At 43.7% G+C, this 18,646-nt stretch overlaps 1 protein-coding gene across 2 annotated transcripts in view; it reads right to left on the reverse strand.

Moving 5' to 3' along the window:
* The window catches only part of CERCAM (cerebral endothelial cell adhesion molecule), a 44,007-nt gene continuing 25,361 nt past the window's right edge, over positions 1 to 18,646 (reverse strand). For both annotated transcript variants that reach the window (XM_063432584.1, XM_063432585.1), the window contains exons 4-12: positions 13,984 to 14,118; positions 11,137 to 11,341; positions 10,415 to 10,534; positions 10,177 to 10,256; positions 5,775 to 5,881; positions 2,755 to 2,887; positions 1,938 to 2,065; positions 776 to 979; positions 1 to 371 (exon numbers count right to left, since the gene is read on the reverse strand). In XM_063432584.1, the coding sequence (XP_063288654.1) occupies positions 134 to 371; positions 776 to 979; positions 1,938 to 2,065; positions 2,755 to 2,887; positions 5,775 to 5,881; positions 10,177 to 10,256; positions 10,415 to 10,534; positions 11,137 to 11,341; positions 13,984 to 14,118 (1,350 nt within the window). In that variant the 3' untranslated portion in view covers positions 1 to 133. The remainder of the gene's footprint in view (positions 372 to 775; positions 980 to 1,937; positions 2,066 to 2,754; positions 2,888 to 5,774; positions 5,882 to 10,176; positions 10,257 to 10,414; positions 10,535 to 11,136; positions 11,342 to 13,983; positions 14,119 to 18,646) is intronic.

Raw genomic sequence — 18,646 nt, forward strand, 5'->3', positions numbered from 1 at the left:
CACTGTGAAGTCTTCCTTAAACTTTAACTTGTTAGTTCATTTAGTGCATACATCCCTTTTTTATCATCCACGATTAAAAGGAAGAGGTCAGATGGATGTCAAAAGTTGCAACTGTTGATCTAATTTTTCCAGGTCACAGCTCATCATGAGATGAAGAGTGTAAACCATGCTGAATCTCCCCCCTGGAGCCCTTGAGGGTTTTTTGGGAGCCACTCCAATCTGTGTGCACGTTATCATCATCCCAGAGAGTGGAGGTCTCCGTGTCACTCAACCAGTTGGGCTCCCCGGTGTAGTGGGTGGGATAAACAAGGAGTGGGTTCACGGAGTACATCTTTAGGTTGCGGTTCACAAAATGCTTCTTGTACTCCTCACTGTGGGGATGGAGGGAGAATATTGAAGCATGCACACAAAAATAACACAACTCATTAGCTATGAATGAAAAGGGAAGATATTAAAAAGAAACACATAAAATGAGGAAGGATGATTCCAGGATACAATGAATTCACAATTCTACGGGGATCTACGAAATTTTAAGTTGGATCATGCGCATCTGAGATGGGAACATTCTTAGATATCATCACAAAGGTTGACATGCAACATTTTCATGAAATTTCACTTGTAACTGTAGTCACAACTATTGGTTTAATGAATACAGATCAAAGGTAAAGAGATAAAAAAACAAACCCATCACAAACCCAGGCCAAAGAGAGGAGGAAGCTGACACAATGTAAAGACAGAGGCAACACAAAGTAACACTGAGCCAGGTTACACCTACTTTGGGTGTGTGTCGGACATGATGGGTAGAAATTCATCAACTGGGAGCATTTTGGACAGCGGCTCAGCATTCAGCAGTTTCAGGGCTCCTTGCAGTGAGATGATGTAGCACAGAGTCCAGTAGGAATAATCAGCCACCACTAAGTATGGTACATCGTCCACAGGCTCCTCTGGATCTGTAGTCACCTGCTTCCTTCCAATGTATCTGCAGGAGACAATGATCTGTCATTAGCCAACATTCTAAATAATGAGTATTCATTATTAGAAATGAGTACTCATGATATCTCACAGGAAATAGGGGTTGTGTAAGACCACCATGGCATGTGATTTATTAGTTAGAAATAGGGCACCTGTCATATCTTGCAGGAGATAGGAAACCTGTTAACCACTGAGACTCCATGCCATTTATTTTAAATTATAAAGTGACCTCATGTAATCATGGTGGTAAACCCAATCACGTCATGTTATTTATCAGAAGCACACCTCAAACCTTCTGTGCTTTAACCTAACCAAAGCTTCCATAAAAAGGTACAGGCAGGGCCGAATAAGGGATCATTGATGATGGATCCCAGGCTGGTCTCTGCTAGCAAGGCCTTTTTATTTATCATTGTTTAATACATATGGTAAGTGTGGGGCTTCATGGCAGAAGTGAGAGTGAGGTAGAGTTGGGTTGAAGAAATAAGGCAAGGCATGGAGCAATCACATGTAAGTGGTTTCGGCATAGCAAGGAAACAACCATAATTTATATATTTATTGATTCTACTGCCTCGCTAATTAGCTTCTGAGCTCTTACTATTAATACTGCTACTTAATGCGGCTGCCTGTCAACCCTCGTGACGCATTACATCATACCTTACTGTCGTAGAAGATGTGTAGAAGCAAGAAATTGTCGAGAGAGAGAGAGTGTGTGTGTGTGTGTGTGTGTGTGTGTAATGACAGCACTAAAGTTATAAAGTCCGATTTTATCTACAATAGTACAGTTAATAGGATGAAAAAAAAAGATAAAAACCAGGAGTGAAAGATATATAAAGCATAGTATACATTTGCCATTATTTAGAAGAGTGTCATTTAGTAATTGGGCACTTTACGATTTGCCTTGCCCTGCAGACACCATTAATAATACCCAGTGTTCATTACTAGTCACTGCATGCGTTTCTCCTTACATCAGGTCCCAATCGAGCTGAGCTTTGCGGACATCGTCCATGAGACGCATCATTTTTCTTTTGAAGAATGATCCAAAGCGAACATCATCCTCAAACACCAAGGTCGCGTTGAGCTGGTTCTCTGCAATCTATAGAGGAAAAGAAAAAAAGAAAGTTAAAATTGATAACTAGAGAGGGAAAAAAGAAAATAAAAAAGAGAGATTCCTCCCCCCTCCCCCCCCCACAAAATTGATATTCCAGAGGGGACATCACTAGTCTAACTAATGCAGTGGTTATGATTCTTCTTTGACAGAGAGCCCAGTAGTGTAAATTATGTCGGCTTTGGACATCACATTCTGAAACACCTCTGTTACTGCTATTCCCAGTTTAGAGAAGGCTCCAATGCTCTGGGCAGGGCAATGCTGCTTCTGATGCCTGTTGACTATTATGGGCAAGATTCAGCAAGGCTAAACGTGTGCTATTTTGAGGAACAAGGTGCTAAATGTTGTTAGTCATTCTATTAGTTTCCATGGTGATTGCTCATTATTTAGTTCTTGGTCCAGCAAACCTGTTTTTATCTTGATTACTTGATTAGCCACTTTACTGCACTAACATAAACAGGCAAACAGCAGTTCAATATATATAAAATATACACGAGGTTTAGCTGCTGTTTAGACAAAATTTGTAACGGACGACATGTGATCCAAGTGACTATGGATATGTATATGTTGTTGGTTCTGTGGGCGTACTGGTACATAATAGAAATGGCAAGTCAAGTGGCAAAAGAGTGTGTTTATTGGGAACAAAATCAAGGAAGACTCTGTCCTGTAAAAGTTACCTCTTTCCATATCTGGAAATGGCTCAAAAAGCAGCCAACCTCACCCTTCGTAAGAGTTCTGCCAGAGAATGGGTCATAATATCCTGGAAGCAGGTTGATGCCCATACGTTTAATAGCACTGCTGTTGAGAGCACTGGGAAAACAGAGATACACCATATTATTAAAGAAAGCAGTACACCCTTCTGCCCTGGCAGGTACCCTTAAACTTGAAGTCAAAGAAGTCACAGTTTTCTTACTACACAAAGTACGTGATGACTAAATTATGGGCACACCGTTTGCCCATGTAGGAAATAAAACCAAGCAATCACTCACATTAAACTGTATTTGCAAGGATCATCTAATACAGTTTCTGTAATATGCTCCAAATGTCTCCGGTGTAATGTGTCTGGACAGTAATACACATCAGTTACACCAGAGAGCCATCAAATATTTTAGAACATTCTGAATCACAAGGTGAATGACGGGCAGAGCTGCCAAGTGTGACATACGACCCACACATGTCATCCAAGCATCACTGAGGAGAACTTGAGAAAGGGATATGGAAATATTGTACTAAATGCCATTGGCATTTTGTAGAGAGCATTTGGTTTATTACGAGAAAACAGAAGAAAATAAAAATAAAATATAAAGAAATTGTCTATATTGCACCAACCCTAGCTGTAGCTCACTCAAAAAAAATTAATAAGGCATCTTGACCAGACCAACTCCATTCCATTTTGGATTGTATAAAATATTTAAAACCGGTTTAGAATTTGGCCTTTTGTAAAGGAACATTCCACTGCCCAGATTGTATTTTTTGTTAAATCACTATTTGTAGTTATTCCCCCAATGAATACATGCATGCATTTAATTAGGCGTATATCTAAAAACAGCTTGTAAAAGTATAAAATAATTTGCAAGCCCTCCCCTTCTAACCCCGCCCAGGCTTTCTGTGACTGTCCAATCACAGACTTCCCAGTGCGGCTCAATGAGAAGTCTTTGCAAGGCAGGTGTCTTTGCAAGGCAAAGTGGCAATATCTACTGAAATTAGCTCTTTTTATAAAATGAAAAATGAGGCAAACTCCTCGAAGCATTTCATCAAGCTAAAGTGCTCTAGGGGTCTGGAGTGTTCCTTTAAAGTATTGTCTCACAAAGGGCAGGGCTACCTTTACAGATCTACAGTTAGATGGTGTTTGCAGAGGATTTATATCTCTAGGCAATAATGAGGGGAAAATCAGCTCTTGACCCAAAGTTGGGTCCCCATGCTGTTTCAGTGGGTCCCTATTGGTTGCAACAGATCATATTGAAAAACAAAGCAAAAACCAAAGTCCATTAAATTGAATATAGCATATTGATAACAAGCAACTTTCTCTGTAACAAATTAACCTACTGCTGAACAATTACTGTTACTTGTTTGAGCAGGGCTGGATTAATGGAGCTGTAGCTCCAGGCCCAATGATTTAAAAAAAAAAGTAAAAAAAGTTTTTTTTGTTTTGTTTTTTTTTACACACTATTCTTAGGGTTGCCACCTGGCCAGTGCTGCTATTGCAGTAATACTGGCAATACAAATGGCGGTATTTTTCTCAGTATAAAAAGAGATTACTCTGCAATACCAGCACTGGCCAGTAGGGGTCGCTGTGTGTGTGGAGAGAGGCAGGGCTAGGAAGTTACAGCATATACCTGCATCTCTCTACTCACTAATCCGCGGGGGAGCAGCTACATAGCACAGAGAGTTCAGACAGCAGCTCCCAGCCTGCAGAGACTGCCTACAGCTCAAGGATGGGGTAAAGGCTGCAAGGACACATGGGGACACAGAGAGACCTCTGGGGATGCTGAGACACTTGTAGACACGGGGATACAGACAGACATGGGGACACTGAGACATGGGGACACAGACACACATAGGGACACTTGGGGACACTGGGAGACATGGGGCACTGAGACACTGTGACACATAGTCTCAGTGTCCCAAAGTGTCTCAGTGTCCCCATGTCTCACAGTGTCCTTTAGTAACATGGGGGCACTGGGACCATGGGGACACAGACACTAGGCGACATGGGGACGCTGGGCGACAGGGAGACACTATGACAGGAAGACACAGAGCAATCCATCTATACAGCAGAATCAAACTAAGTCGTTTTTTGGTGATTTTACAGAATTTTCTCTTATGTCACACATACATAATTAGTTATGTAAATTAGCAAGGCCTGTATTTTTTTTTTTCCAAGAAAGGTGGAAACCCTAACTACTCTTCACATACTCTTGCTTAAGTATGGAAACTTAAGAGGGATATATAGAAACAAAACTTATGTGGAGTAGCTGAAATGAAATTAGTTAAGGTAATGCTGACTTTGGTTTCTCTAACACTGTGGCATGTTCCCTTTCTTCTACACTCACTACATCCACCTTTTCTCTGTCTCAGACTATATACCAGGAGCTTCTTCCTGCTAGTAAGAAGGTAAGGAGACAAGTGGACATGTGATTGCAAGGGGACAGTCCTTAGAAAGCATGACGCGAGCGCATCATTAGATGCATTTATGCCATGCTCAGGATGCTGTTGGCCAGCCTGCATGATTGGCAGGCAGCCTGACATGCATTCATGCCAGGGTAGCCTTCCAATTCTTTAGGGGAGACACGCCTCCTCTTTGGGCATGTTCATCCCTTTCGGAAGTTCTGGTTATATGATCCACGTCAGTGGCCCACCCTTTTAGACCACCTATTGATTTCCTGCTTCACTGGACACTGCTGTTAGGGGGTATGGATTTACTTGAAAGATGAAAACATGAATTAGAGAGAGATTAGCCTATTTTAAGAGATTTTGAGTTTTCTTATAGCTGCAGCCTGTGAGTTTCCCTCCACCAGATACATAAGGCTTAAGAGGTATGACTGTTTTAGTGTTTTTTGTCGATAAGATTCTGTAATTAGGCCCCTCATAATTGTCACCTCCAGGCCCACTGGGCTCTTAATCTGGCCCTGTCTACAAGAACCAGTAATATTTATACAAGAACAATTGATAACACTACTCCTAAATAACAGCATACCTGCCATCTACAGCATCCAGAACTCGACACGATATCTCCTGTTGATGCAGGGAGTGTAGCATTCTCTCCCGTTTCTCAGGACGACGTAGCAAGTTAATCAGGAATATCTAGGATGAAGGCACAGAGACAAAGATTTTAGTACCACTGGAATCTATTCTAATTGGCAGGCAGATTGGGGAAATAAAGTAAAATCAGAAAAATTTGAACAGCAGAACGAAGAGTTCAAACAAACTGTCCGGATAATCTTAAAGGGACACTATAGGCACCCAGACCAATTGAGTTCATTAAAGTGGTTGCAATGTCACAGTCCCCCTTAGTCCTGTAATGTAAATCATTGCAGTTTTAGAGAAGGATTTCAGGATTAAGACGGCCTCTAGTCGCTGTCAATCAGACTAGAGGAACTTTCTGCTTGCTAGGCGATTTTTGATCGTCTGACACATGCGCATTAGCTCCCCGTTGGATGGCATCGGAGGAGGTGGAGCGGCGACGCATCGCCGAGGGGTATCGGGGCTGTATAAGGTAAGCGTTACATTTTTTTGTTTTTGCTGACGATGTCATGCTCACCATCTCTAAACCGGAGATCTCTATCCCAATACTCCAAGATATACTAACAGAATTCAGCAATTGTTCATACTATAAGCTTAACACCACTAAGACGCAAATTATGGGCTTAAACATCAGTAAAAAGCAACTTAAACTCCTCCAAACTAAATACCAATATGACTGGAGACTAAACCACTTAACGTTTTTGGGTATAGACATTACGCCTCAACTACACCAACTATATAAAGCGAATCGCATAAAACTACTCAGCTCCATTAAACAACAACTACAAAGTTGGAAAAATAAATATGTCTCATGGATGGGACGAATAGCAGCAGTCAAGATGTTGGTATTACCTCGACTGCAATACCTTTTCAGAACACTACAAATAAAAGCAGTTCCTCAGAGAATCTCAATAATGTATAAATCACTTTGTATGGGGAGGGAGACGCCCGAAAGTAGCGGCAGAAGTCATGTATAAGTACTTTAAAGACGGAGGGATGGGGATGCCAAATGTAGCTAGATACTATAAAGCAGCTATGTTGAGCACATTAGTACATTCACATCATTACACCAACCCACCATCATGGGGGAAAATAGAAACCACACTGGCGGGAGGGCTCCCACTCCCAACGCTGGCTTGGTTGCCTAATGAACATAGACCCAAGAAAATATCCATTAGCCCAATTACAGCAGCGACACTTCAAACGTGGGACGAACTTATAGGGAAAGATCGATTTACCTCACACATCCTACCAGTACTACCTCTTCAGATATACAAAATCCTTATCCCCGGGTTTGACTATGGCTTATGGACTAAACATGGGATTAGATATCTATCACAAATAATGATTGACGGTCGCATGGTTGATTTCACCTCTCTTGCCCAACAATTTAACCTATCAGGGAAAGCTCTTTTTTCATATATGCAATTAAAATCATGGGTAGGGAAACATTCGAACGCCAACAAGCCACAGCAATGTAATAAAGTAATACAAGAAGTAGGGAAACTATGTACATCCTCCAAATCTCCCCCCAGAATATTATCACATTTATACCAATTGATTACAAAATACGATAAATCATTTGAACCTAAATTCAAAAAGGCATGGGAAAGAGACCTCAACATGACAATACCTGAGGAAACATGGTCACAAATATTCATGGCACATAAAAACCTTACACTAAATACTATGCATATCGAAATTAGTAGGAAAGTCCTATATAGGGCATATCTAGTACCAACTAAACTACACAAAATGGACGCAAAAAGAACTAAGACATGCTGGAGATGCCAAGCAGAATTAGGAACCATGCTCCATATGTGGTGGTCCTGTCCACAGCTTAAAACGTTTTGGGAGGAGGTCTCCAGTACGATTACATCAATCATAGGAACAACGCTACCACATACACCAGATACATATCTCTTGTTGGTAATACCGAAAGACCTATCAACAATTGACCGTTACTTAACATACCATTCTATAATAGCAGCCCTAGCCGCAATAGGGAGATCATGGTTAAAAACTTGCCCACCAAACTTTCAAAAATGCCTTGAGGACATAGACATAACTAAAACATATGAACTGGAAACAAGAAAGAAAAGATCTAGAAACACAACGTGGTCCACAGCATGGGACAAATGGGAATTATGGAGACAGAATAAAAACCTTCCTACAAAATGACCTGCTGGTTACTTCAGGTTAAGCAAAATCGCGTAAGACAAATGACCGAATTCCTCCCTTCCTTCTCCCCCCTTGTTTGATCCGTCCTAGTTCACCCCAGTTACTACCCCTCTTACATAGCTAGAGAGGGAAAGGAATGAGGTTAAAAATCGAACAACTAGCAAACAAAGCAATAGAACATCTAGAGGACAGACAACATCTAAGATGCTGGAATATAGACACATGTGAAAACATTATAGGAATACTAAGTTAAGGGTACAATTTATATCCCTTTGGATGGGACTACATCACAATAAACATGCAACTCGAAAGATCTATAATTATATCTTCTAGTATTACTACACCTACGCATACCCTACGAACACCCTATCACACTATACAATCAAGAGAGAGACTACAAGGTTGTAAAGGGCAGCATAAGCTGACAGCATGCTACAGTTTTTCAGGAACATAACTCAGGATTTATTAAAATAAGAGGATATAGATATACTGTGTTGCCATATGGTTTACTGTACTGACATTGTCTTGCATGAGGTGATTTCATTGTAAAAAGCACCATCGATGAAATGTATTGTCTTTACCTCCCTCTTCCTTTCTGTATCCCTTTATGCTACTTGAAAACAATAAAATATTTTTACAAAAAAAAAAAAAAAATTTGTTGTTTTTGTTTTTGTTTTTTTTAACTCTTGCAGTGCTGGGGAGGGGGACAGAGGGAATTACAGTGTAAGACAGCGTTTCCCAATTGGTGTTCCATAAGGACACAACTGGGGTTCTGCCAAACTTTTTTTTATTAAATGGCCGCTGGCGGCAAGGGAGCAGTGGGCAGTGATCTCTCTGCTCACAGCAGGGATGCTGGAGCCAGAATATGATATCACTCCAGCTCCGGCATTACTAAGAGGTGCACAAGGGAGCTGAGCAGGGAGATCACTGCTCCCTTGCTGCCTGCTCGCCAGTGGGCGCCACTGGACCCCAGGGACCGCACACTTAGCCCAGCAGCCCCACTGAACCAGCGGTAAGAAATATTACATTGTGTGTCTGTTGGGGAGTTTGTATGTGTTTGTGTGTCTGTCAAAGAGTATGTGTGTGTTTGTCAGTGAGAATGTATGTGTGTCTGTCAAAGAGTCTGTGTATCTGTGTGTCAAGGTTTGTGTATGTGTCACTGTGTGTATTTAAGTATGTGTGTGTATGTGTGTATATGACACTGTGTGTATGTGTCAATGTGTATGTGCCAGTGTGTGTATATGTCACTATGTGTATATCTGTGTGCAACTATATGCCAGTGTGTGTGTGTATATATCTGTGTGTCAGATACATATACATACACACAGAAACACACTGACACAGAGATACACACACTGGCACGTACATAGATATACACACCTTAACACACACCGGCACATACAAACACAGATACACACACTTTGACACATATGGACACAGATAGATACATACATACACACACACACACACACACACACACATACACACTGTGTCAAGGTGTGTGTGTGTGTGTGTGTATCTGTGTGCTACGATGTGCCAGTGTGTGTGTGTATCTGATACACAAATATACACACACACACACACACAGATGCATACACTAGCACATACAAACACCTTAACACAGAGACACAAACCGGCACATACAAAAAAACTGCGCAATTTTATTTATTTTTTCCGGGAGGGGGGTATACAAATTTCTATTCCTTACACTATAGAATGCCTTTAAAAGAATGTCTGTACTTTTGATATAGATGTAGCTTTACTTATGTCATCTCATGGTTGATTAAGCGTCTCAAGTACACACCCCAGCCAATCATAATAGATCATCATGAGGTCTCTCAGGTAGGTACCATCACTCACAGCAACTGCAGAGATAAATCTTTATTTTGTATGTGCCTTTTAAAGACCAATTACGGCACTCTTAATTCTGACCTTCTTCACAAACTGGTCTTAGGTTTACTATAGTGGCATTTTCAGTACACATCCAAGTTTAATCTAACTCACTGTATCTGGTTGTAGTAAAGTTCTGTAAATTAGTAGTTTACAAAATGAATAAAGAGGATTATTAAAATGTAAGTCACATTGAAATAAGGAGGTGGTTAGAGAATGTGTGTAGTCAGGTAGAGCATAATATGAGAGAAAGGACAAATATTAGTGACAAAAAAACATGGTACCTCATCAAACCCCATCTTGTCGGGGTTCCTTTGTGGGGCAGGAACAAACTCAGAAGGAAGGAACGTGACACCTTCAACTGCTAAAGACCAAAGAAAACAAGCAATAGGCTGTGATTAAATCAGGGTCTACCAATCTTTCCATTTACTAGGGTTGACACTTCCCGCCACCAAAAATATTTTTAGAACAAATCTTCTTGATCTCCTTCACCCTTTCTCACCCCCCACAACTGTTCCTCACCCATGGCTTCCAGCATAAGGTGCACAAAGTTTAGATGGTCGTCCTCCATTTCTTGATGTGGCTGAGCCGGAACATTGATGTAACCGTAGTGGTGGTTGTTACACACATAGCCTTGTACTCCTAGAACAGATACAACAAGACACTCAACCAGGGTGGCCTTACATTCAGTGGAGACCTGTTTTAAAGAGCTTGCAATCTTAAGGCCGGTGAAATAGCTCAGTGGGCTAATGCATCAGCAGAATCTGTTCTAACCCTTGGGTCGCAGTTTCAAATCCTGGCAGGGTTGACTCAGCCCTTCAAAGTATAATAAATACTTTGTTAATATTATTATCTATTATTTCTAAACAGTAAGATAATATCTTCTGATATGTGTTTACCTTTCATTTTATCTTAAAAAGGGAAAGCTGTTGGCCATGTGATAATGATTGCAGTCGGTGGTGGGAACCTTTTTTTTTTTTTTTTTTTTTACTTGGAATACCCAAATGGGTACAAGGGGTGCCCACAAGGTTGCTTTTTGTAGAACTGCAACTACCATGATGCTTTGCATGCCTTTAGAATGACAAAGCATCATGGAAGCTGTAGTTTTAAAATATATGGGCTAGACTTAGTCTCTAATGTTCCTCAAACATCTCCCCCACTAGACTAGAAACTGATGGGTATAAAGCCTAGCTCATAGTGATTTTGAATTAAGAATAGTAGCTTTTTAAAAAGGTTTCACACACCTTCTGCTAAACATGAGTAAGCAAACACGATGATGTCATCAAAGGTCCAGGTGTAGTTGACGTGAGGAGGGTAAAAAGCCAAGCGGTGACTCTCCTCCCTTCGAAGATCCACAAGGAATGTGGAGTGAACCATGGGTACTGGAAAACAGCCTGTGCGCTGCCGGTTCACAGTTGGATAATAATCAGGTGTCCGGCGGTAAAAACCCTGTTGGAGAAAAGTGCGATAAGAAAGATATTGCAAAAAAAATAATAAAAATAAGTGAATTATAAGAAATATACCTTTTTGAAACTGAATATTGTGTAACTAATTTGTATAAAGTCATAGATATGACTTATTAATACATTTGACTGCAATCAGTAGCAGTGGTGTATTTAGGATTTGTGCTGCCCTAGGCAGGACGGTGCTCGGGCACTCCCCTTCCCCTTTTAATTTAAATTTTCCCCACCCCTTCAAGGCCGCACTTTGACTGACAGACGCACAAACTTACTGATAGATGCATACACTCATTGACAGGCATGCAATCTCATATACACTGACAAACAATGACAAACACACACACACACACACTCACTATTACTCGGGAACACACTGACAGATGCACACTCTCACTGACCGACACACACACACACACATTTACTCACAGACACACACACACACATTTACTCACAGACACACACACAGACATTACCAATTATTTTTTTTTTATTTTAAATCCACCCAGCCTCCCTGGGAGAGCTGTAGTGGATTACTTACCTGTCCAGTAGGGCTGCTGGTCGGGCAGGCAGGGGCGGACAGGCTGAGTAGGCGGCGAGGGAGCTCTGATTTTCCCGCTCAGCTCCTTCACGCGCTGCTTAGTGATGCCGGGAGCCGGTCTGACGTCATATTCCGGCTCCCAGCTTCATTAAGCGGCGCGGAGGGAGCTGAACAGGAAGAGCTCAGGTGAGTATGCTCCCTCGCTGGTCTCTGCCAGCCTCGGGGGGGCTCAAAAGTGGCCAGCTGGCCAGCTCTTGAACCCCCCAGAACACGAGGCAAGCAAGGGACCTGCCTGTGCGTTTGGGGGTGGCTTTTTTTGCCGCCCCCTCCAAAGTGCCGTCCAAGGCAGATGCCTTGTTTGCCTCGTGTAAGATATGTCCCTGATCAGTAGTTATTTTTCCATTTTCTTGTCATTCACTAAAATGTGATCAGTCTGGAATTCATTTGATTTTCACATTTTAGGTCAAAATATACAAAATAAAAAACATAGCTGTCTCAGAGAATTTTTTTTTTTTTTTTATTCTTTATTTTGTCGTGCATTGGTTAAGCAAAATACATTATGCCAGCAATGCCACAACAGCAAATGCCAGTATTTTCAAAGCATGGAAAAATAATCCTATGGCATGGATAGGCTATGCACATTTTTTTTATATTATATTATATGAGAATAGACAGTAGTATAGTGCAAATCTTTGCGTGCATGTAAGAGGTTAATCAGGCTTATCCGCTGGTAATGTGATATAACAGTGTAGCAGACGCTTAATGAGTGAGTAAATGCTTATTCCTGAGTAAACCAACATTACACTTAGCTTAGTTACTAGGTAGCTCGATAACAATATTATGTGAGAACATCTGATAAGTGAGCTTATTCTGAAGCTTTTCTACCCCCCGCCGCCCCCGTGCTAAAAAGATGACAGTAAGTGTCCGAGGGATCTGAGGAATCAAGGAGGGATGACAGCATGATAGTCTCCGTGGTGGTTTTATGCCAGGTGAGTGTCAGAGTGGTAGTCCCCAGGTGATTAACTTGCGTCTCCTCAAGTTAGCCGTCCCATGCAGAGTACGGATCCTAGTAGACGTGCTACTCCCCAGTTTTAACTCCCCAGCTGCAGGCAGTCAGCCCAGGTTTTTCGCCTATTACGCATTGGTTTGGGAGGTACGGCAGGTGAGGCAAGAACGGTGGATCAATGCCTCTGGCTGAGGGTTGTAGGTTGGAGCGTGCTTGGGCAGTGATTTGCATTTGCCGACCTCGGCTCTTGCGTTTGTGTGGTATTTGGCTGCTCTACCATATTTGGCTCATCCCAGGACCGGATCTCTGGCTCTTAGTGTGGTCATAGCAGGTAATCACCGATTCTGGTTTAATTCGCTCCGGCAGTCCGCTGATGCTGAGTCAAGTGAGGAGGGAGCTTCCCTCTAGCAGATGTGGCTCAGCACGCGGTCTCCGCCATCTTGTATGCGGCATCCGTGCTCTAGTTTGACACTGCCGCGGCATGAAATGCTGGTGGTCTCGCTCTCACAGGGGGCCACAGGGTGGGGCCCGGGATCACCCCCAACGGTCCAGAGGGGGGGGGGACGGGGCCACAGCCACCTAACTTTGTGCTTCTGGTAGACCACTGGTAAGCAGGATAGCAGGGCAGCGGCCGTCTGTCCCACTCACCGCCCGAGCGCTCTCCATCTTAGGTGACGGCGAGCACCCCTCCAAGGGACTAAAACTGTGCAGCAAGCCTCTCCTCAGGACCAGGGTGTCTTCTTGCACTGGGTCACAGCTGTCAGTCGGCAAATTAGTGCTGGTTTTTGGTGTTTTTAGGCTAAATTTAGTAAATACTGCAGGAGCTGCTCTGGTGTGTGACTGTTCAGCATGGCGGTTCGGCCCCGCCCCCTAAATTTTCACTAATTCACACTTTAGTGAATAATCCTGTAAAGGAAGTTGTAGAAAAAACCCCACAAGATATGTAAAACATACTAAACTAAATAAAACCCTATTACTAACTACAGTCAAACTCATTTGGACTTTAGAACAGATTTAATGAGAAATAATAGAACTTCTCTAAAAGTCCCACCATGCACTGGGAAATAAACAATGCAAGTGAACCAACCTGAGGGGTTATTCCGCACCAAAAGTTGGAATATCCAGTCTGTGAATCCAACATGGGAGCGATCAGAGTTTTATTCTCAGCCATAAGCAGCTGCAATGTATTCTCATTGGACAGAACATTGTCGGCATCTGTGTACTAGGAGACAAGAGAGAGACAATGAACCAAGTGACAGCACAGCATAGATTAGCACTGGGTACACTACCTCCCTCCAGAGACTAACAACACAGCAAAGATTAGCACTGAGTACACTTCCTCCCTCCAGAGACTAACAACACAGCAGAGACTAGCACTGGGTACCCTACTACTTCCAGAGAACTACAGCACAGGTGAGACTAGCACTGAGTACACTACCTCCCTCCAGAGACAGACAGCACAGCAGAGACTAGCACTGAGTACACTTCCTCCCTCCCTCCAGAGAATGACAGCACAGCAAAGACTAGCATTGGGTACACTACCTCCCTCCAGAGAATGCCAGCACAGCAGAGACTAGCACTGAGTACACTACCTCCCTCCAGAGACTGACAGCACAGCAGAGACTAAGACTGGGTACACTACCTCCCTCCAGAGAATGACAGCACAGCAGAGACTAGCACTGGGTACACTACCTCCCTCCAGAGACTGACAGCACAGCAGAGACTAAGACTGGGTACACTACCTCCCTCCAGAGAATGACAGCACAGCAGAAACTATCATGGGTACACTACCTCCCTCCAGAGACTGACAGCACAGCAGAGACTAGCACTGGGTACACTACCTCCATCCAGAGACTGACAGCACAGCAGAGACTAGCACTGGGTACATTAAGACTTCCAGAGAACTACAGGACAGCTGAGACTAGCACTGAGTACACTACCTCCCTCCAGAGAATGACAGCACAGCAGAGACCAGCACTGGGTAAACTACCTCCCTCCAGAGACTGACAACACAGCAAAGATTAGCACTGAGTACACTTCCTCCCTCCCTCCAGAGAATGACAGCACAGCAAAGACTAGCATTGGGTACACTACCTCCCTCCAGAGACTGACAGCACAGCAGAGACTAGCATTGCGTACACTACCTCCATTCAGAGAATGACAGCACGTCAGACACTAGCATTGGGTACACTACCTCCCTCCAGAGACTGACAGCACAGCAGAGACTAGCATTGGGTACACTACCCCCCTCCAGATAATGACAGCACAGCAGAGACTAGCACTGGGTACACTACCTCCATCCAGAGAATGACAGCACAGAAGAGACTAGCACTGGGTACACTACGACTTCCAGAGAACTACAGGACAGCTGAGACTAGCACTGAGTACACTACCTCCCTCCAGAGAATGACAGCACAGCAGAGACTACCACTGGGTACACTACCTCCCTCCAGAGACTAACAGCACAGCAGAGACTAGCACTGGGTACACTACCTCCCTCCAGAGACTGACAGCACAGCAGAGACTAGCACTGGGTGCACTACCTCCCTCCAGAGACTGACAGCACAGCAGAGACTAGCACTCGGTGCACTACCTCCCTCCAGAGACTGACAGTACAGCACTCCAGAGAATGACATCAGTGTGAGTGAGTGTTACATCAGCACAGACCTACAGAATGCGAGAGTGCTACAATACTACATAGATAGAGGAAGTGTTACAGTGCCTTACAAAGTGCTACAATATCTCACAGCACATATACAAAGTATTACAGTGTCCAACAGCATAGGCTGTAAAGTCGTGCAGTACCACATAGCGCAGACAGAGTGTGCTATAATACCTTACAGAATAGCTGGAACTAGAGTGCTACAGCGCAAACAGCAAAGAATGAGAGCGTGCTACAGCACACCCAGCAAAGAATGAGAGCGTGCTACAGCACACCCAGCAAAGAATGAGAGCGTGCTACAGCACACCCAGCAAACACCCAGCAAAGAATGAGAGCGTGCAACAGCACACCCAGCAAAGAATGAGAGAGCACTACAGCACACCCAGCAAAGAATGAGAGCGCACTACAGCACACCCAGCAAAGAATGAGAGCGTGCTACAGCACACCCAGCAAAGAATGAGAGCGTGCTACAGCACACCCAGCAAAGAATGAGAGCGTGCTACAGAACACCCAGCAAAGAATGAGAGCGGGCTACAGCACACCCAGCAAAGAATGAGAGCGGGCTACAGCACACACAGCAAAGAATGAGAGCGTGCTAAAGCACACACAGCAAAGAATGAGAGCGTGCTAAAGCACACACACAGCAAAGAATGAGAGCGTGCTAAAGCACACACAGCAAAGAATGAGAGCGTGCTAAAGCACACACAGCAAAGAATGAGAGCGTGCTAAAGCACACACAGCAAAGAATGAGAGAGTGCTACAGCACACACAGCAAAGAATGAGAGAGTGCTACAGCACACACAGCAAAGAATGAGAGCGTGCTACAGCACACACAGCAAAGAATGAGAGCGTGCTACAGCACACCCAGCAAAGAATGAGAGCGTGCTACAGCACACACAGCAAAGAATGAGAGCGTGCTACAGCACACCCAGCAAAGAATGAGAGCGTGCTACAGCACACCCAGCAAAGAATTAGAGCGTGCTACAGCACACACAGCAAAGAATGAGAGTGTGCTGCAGCACATACAGCAAAGAATGAGAGAGTGCAACAGCACACCCAGCAAAGAATGAGAGCGTGCTACAGCACACCCAGCAAAGAATGAGAGCGTGCAACAGCACACACAGCAAAGAATGAGAGAGCTCTACAGCACACCCAGCAAAGAATGAGAGCGTGCTACAGCACACCCAGCAAAGAATGAGAGCGTGCTACAGCACACCCAGCAAAGAATGAGAGCGTGCTACAGCACACCCAGCAAAGAATTAGAGCGTGCTACAGCACATACTGCAAAGAATGAAAGAGCACTACAGCACACCCAGCAAAGAATGAGAGCGTGCTTCAGCACATACAGCAAAGAATGAGAGAGCGCTACAGCACACACAGCAAACAATGAGAGTGCTACAGCGCACACAGCAAAGAATGAGAGAGTGCTACAGTACCACGAATCATAAGCTGATAGAGTGCTACAGTACTCCACAGCATAGGAGAGAGTGCTACAGTATCTCACATCAAGCACTGAGAGAGTTACAGTACCAGACAGCATAGACTGTAGACAGAGAGTGCTAGAGTATCACACAGTATAGACTGTCGAATGAAAGAGTGCTACAGTAATAGACAGTACAGACTGCGGACTGGAAGATTGCTGCAGTAATACATAGTACAGACAGCGGACTGAGAGAGTGCTACAGTAATACACAGTACAGACTGCGTACTGAGAGAGTGCTACAGTAATTCACAGTACAGACTGCGGAATGAGAGAGTGCTACAGTAATACACAGCATAGACTGCAGACAGAGAGTGCTACAGTAATATACAGTACAGACTGCGGACTGTGAGAGTGCAACAGTAATACACAGTACAGACTGCGGACTGAGAGAGTGCAACAGTAATACACAGTACAGACTGCGGACTGAGAGAGTGCTACAGTAATACACAGTACAGACTGCGGACTGAGAGAGTGCTACAGTAATACACAGTACAGACTGCGGACTGAGAGAGTGCTACAGTAATACACAGTACAGACTGCGGACTGAGAGAGTGCTACAGTAATACACAGTACAGACTGCGGACTGAGAGAGTGCTACAGTAATACACAGTACAGACTGCGGACTGAGAGAGTGCTACAGTAATACACAGTACAGACTGCGGACTGAGAGAGTGCTACAGTAATACACAGTACAGACTGCGGACTGAGAGAGTGCTACAGTAATACACAGTATAGACTGCAGACAGAGAGAGTGCTACAGTAATACACAGTACAGACTGCGGACTGAGAGAGTGCTACAGTAATACACAGTACAGACTGCGGACTGAGAGAGTGCTACAGTAATACACAGTACAGACTGCGGACTGAGAGAGTGCTACAGTAATACATAGTACAGACTGCGGACTGAGAGAGTGCTACAGTAATACACAGTACAGACTGTGGACTGAGAGAGTGCTACAGTAATACACAGTACAGACTGCGGACTGAGAGAGTGCTACAGTAATACACAGTACAGACTGCGGACTGAGAGAGTTCTACAGTAATACACAGTATAGACTGCATACAGAGAGAGTGCTACAGTAATACACAGTACAGACTGCGGACTGAGAAAGTGCTACCGTAATACACAGTACAGACTGCGGACTGAGAGAGTGCTACAGTAATACACAGTACAGACTGCGGAATGAGAGAGTGCTACAGTAATACACAGCATAGACTGCAGACAGAGAGTGCTACAGTAATACACAGTACAGACTGCGGACTGAGAAAGTGCTACCGTAATACACAGTACAGACTGCGGACTGAGAGAGTGCTACAGTAATACACAGTACAGACTGCGGAATGAGAGAGTGCTACAGTAATACACAGCATAGACTGCAGACAGAGAGTGCTACAGTAATACACAGTACAGACTGCGGACTGAGAGAGTGCTACAGTAATACACAGTACAGACTGTGGACTGAGAGAGTGCTACAGTAATACACAGTATAGACTGCGGACTGAGAGAGTGCCACAGTTGATGTGGAATTATTAAAAATCTTTATTGTACTTGTATTGAATTATTGTACTAACTCCATTTTAACTTTATACTGTGACTTCATCCTC

Source organism: Pelobates fuscus, chromosome 9, assembly GCF_036172605.1.
Source record: "Pelobates fuscus isolate aPelFus1 chromosome 9, aPelFus1.pri, whole genome shotgun sequence".
Classification (NCBI taxonomy): domain Eukaryota; kingdom Metazoa; phylum Chordata; class Amphibia; order Anura; family Pelobatidae; genus Pelobates; species Pelobates fuscus.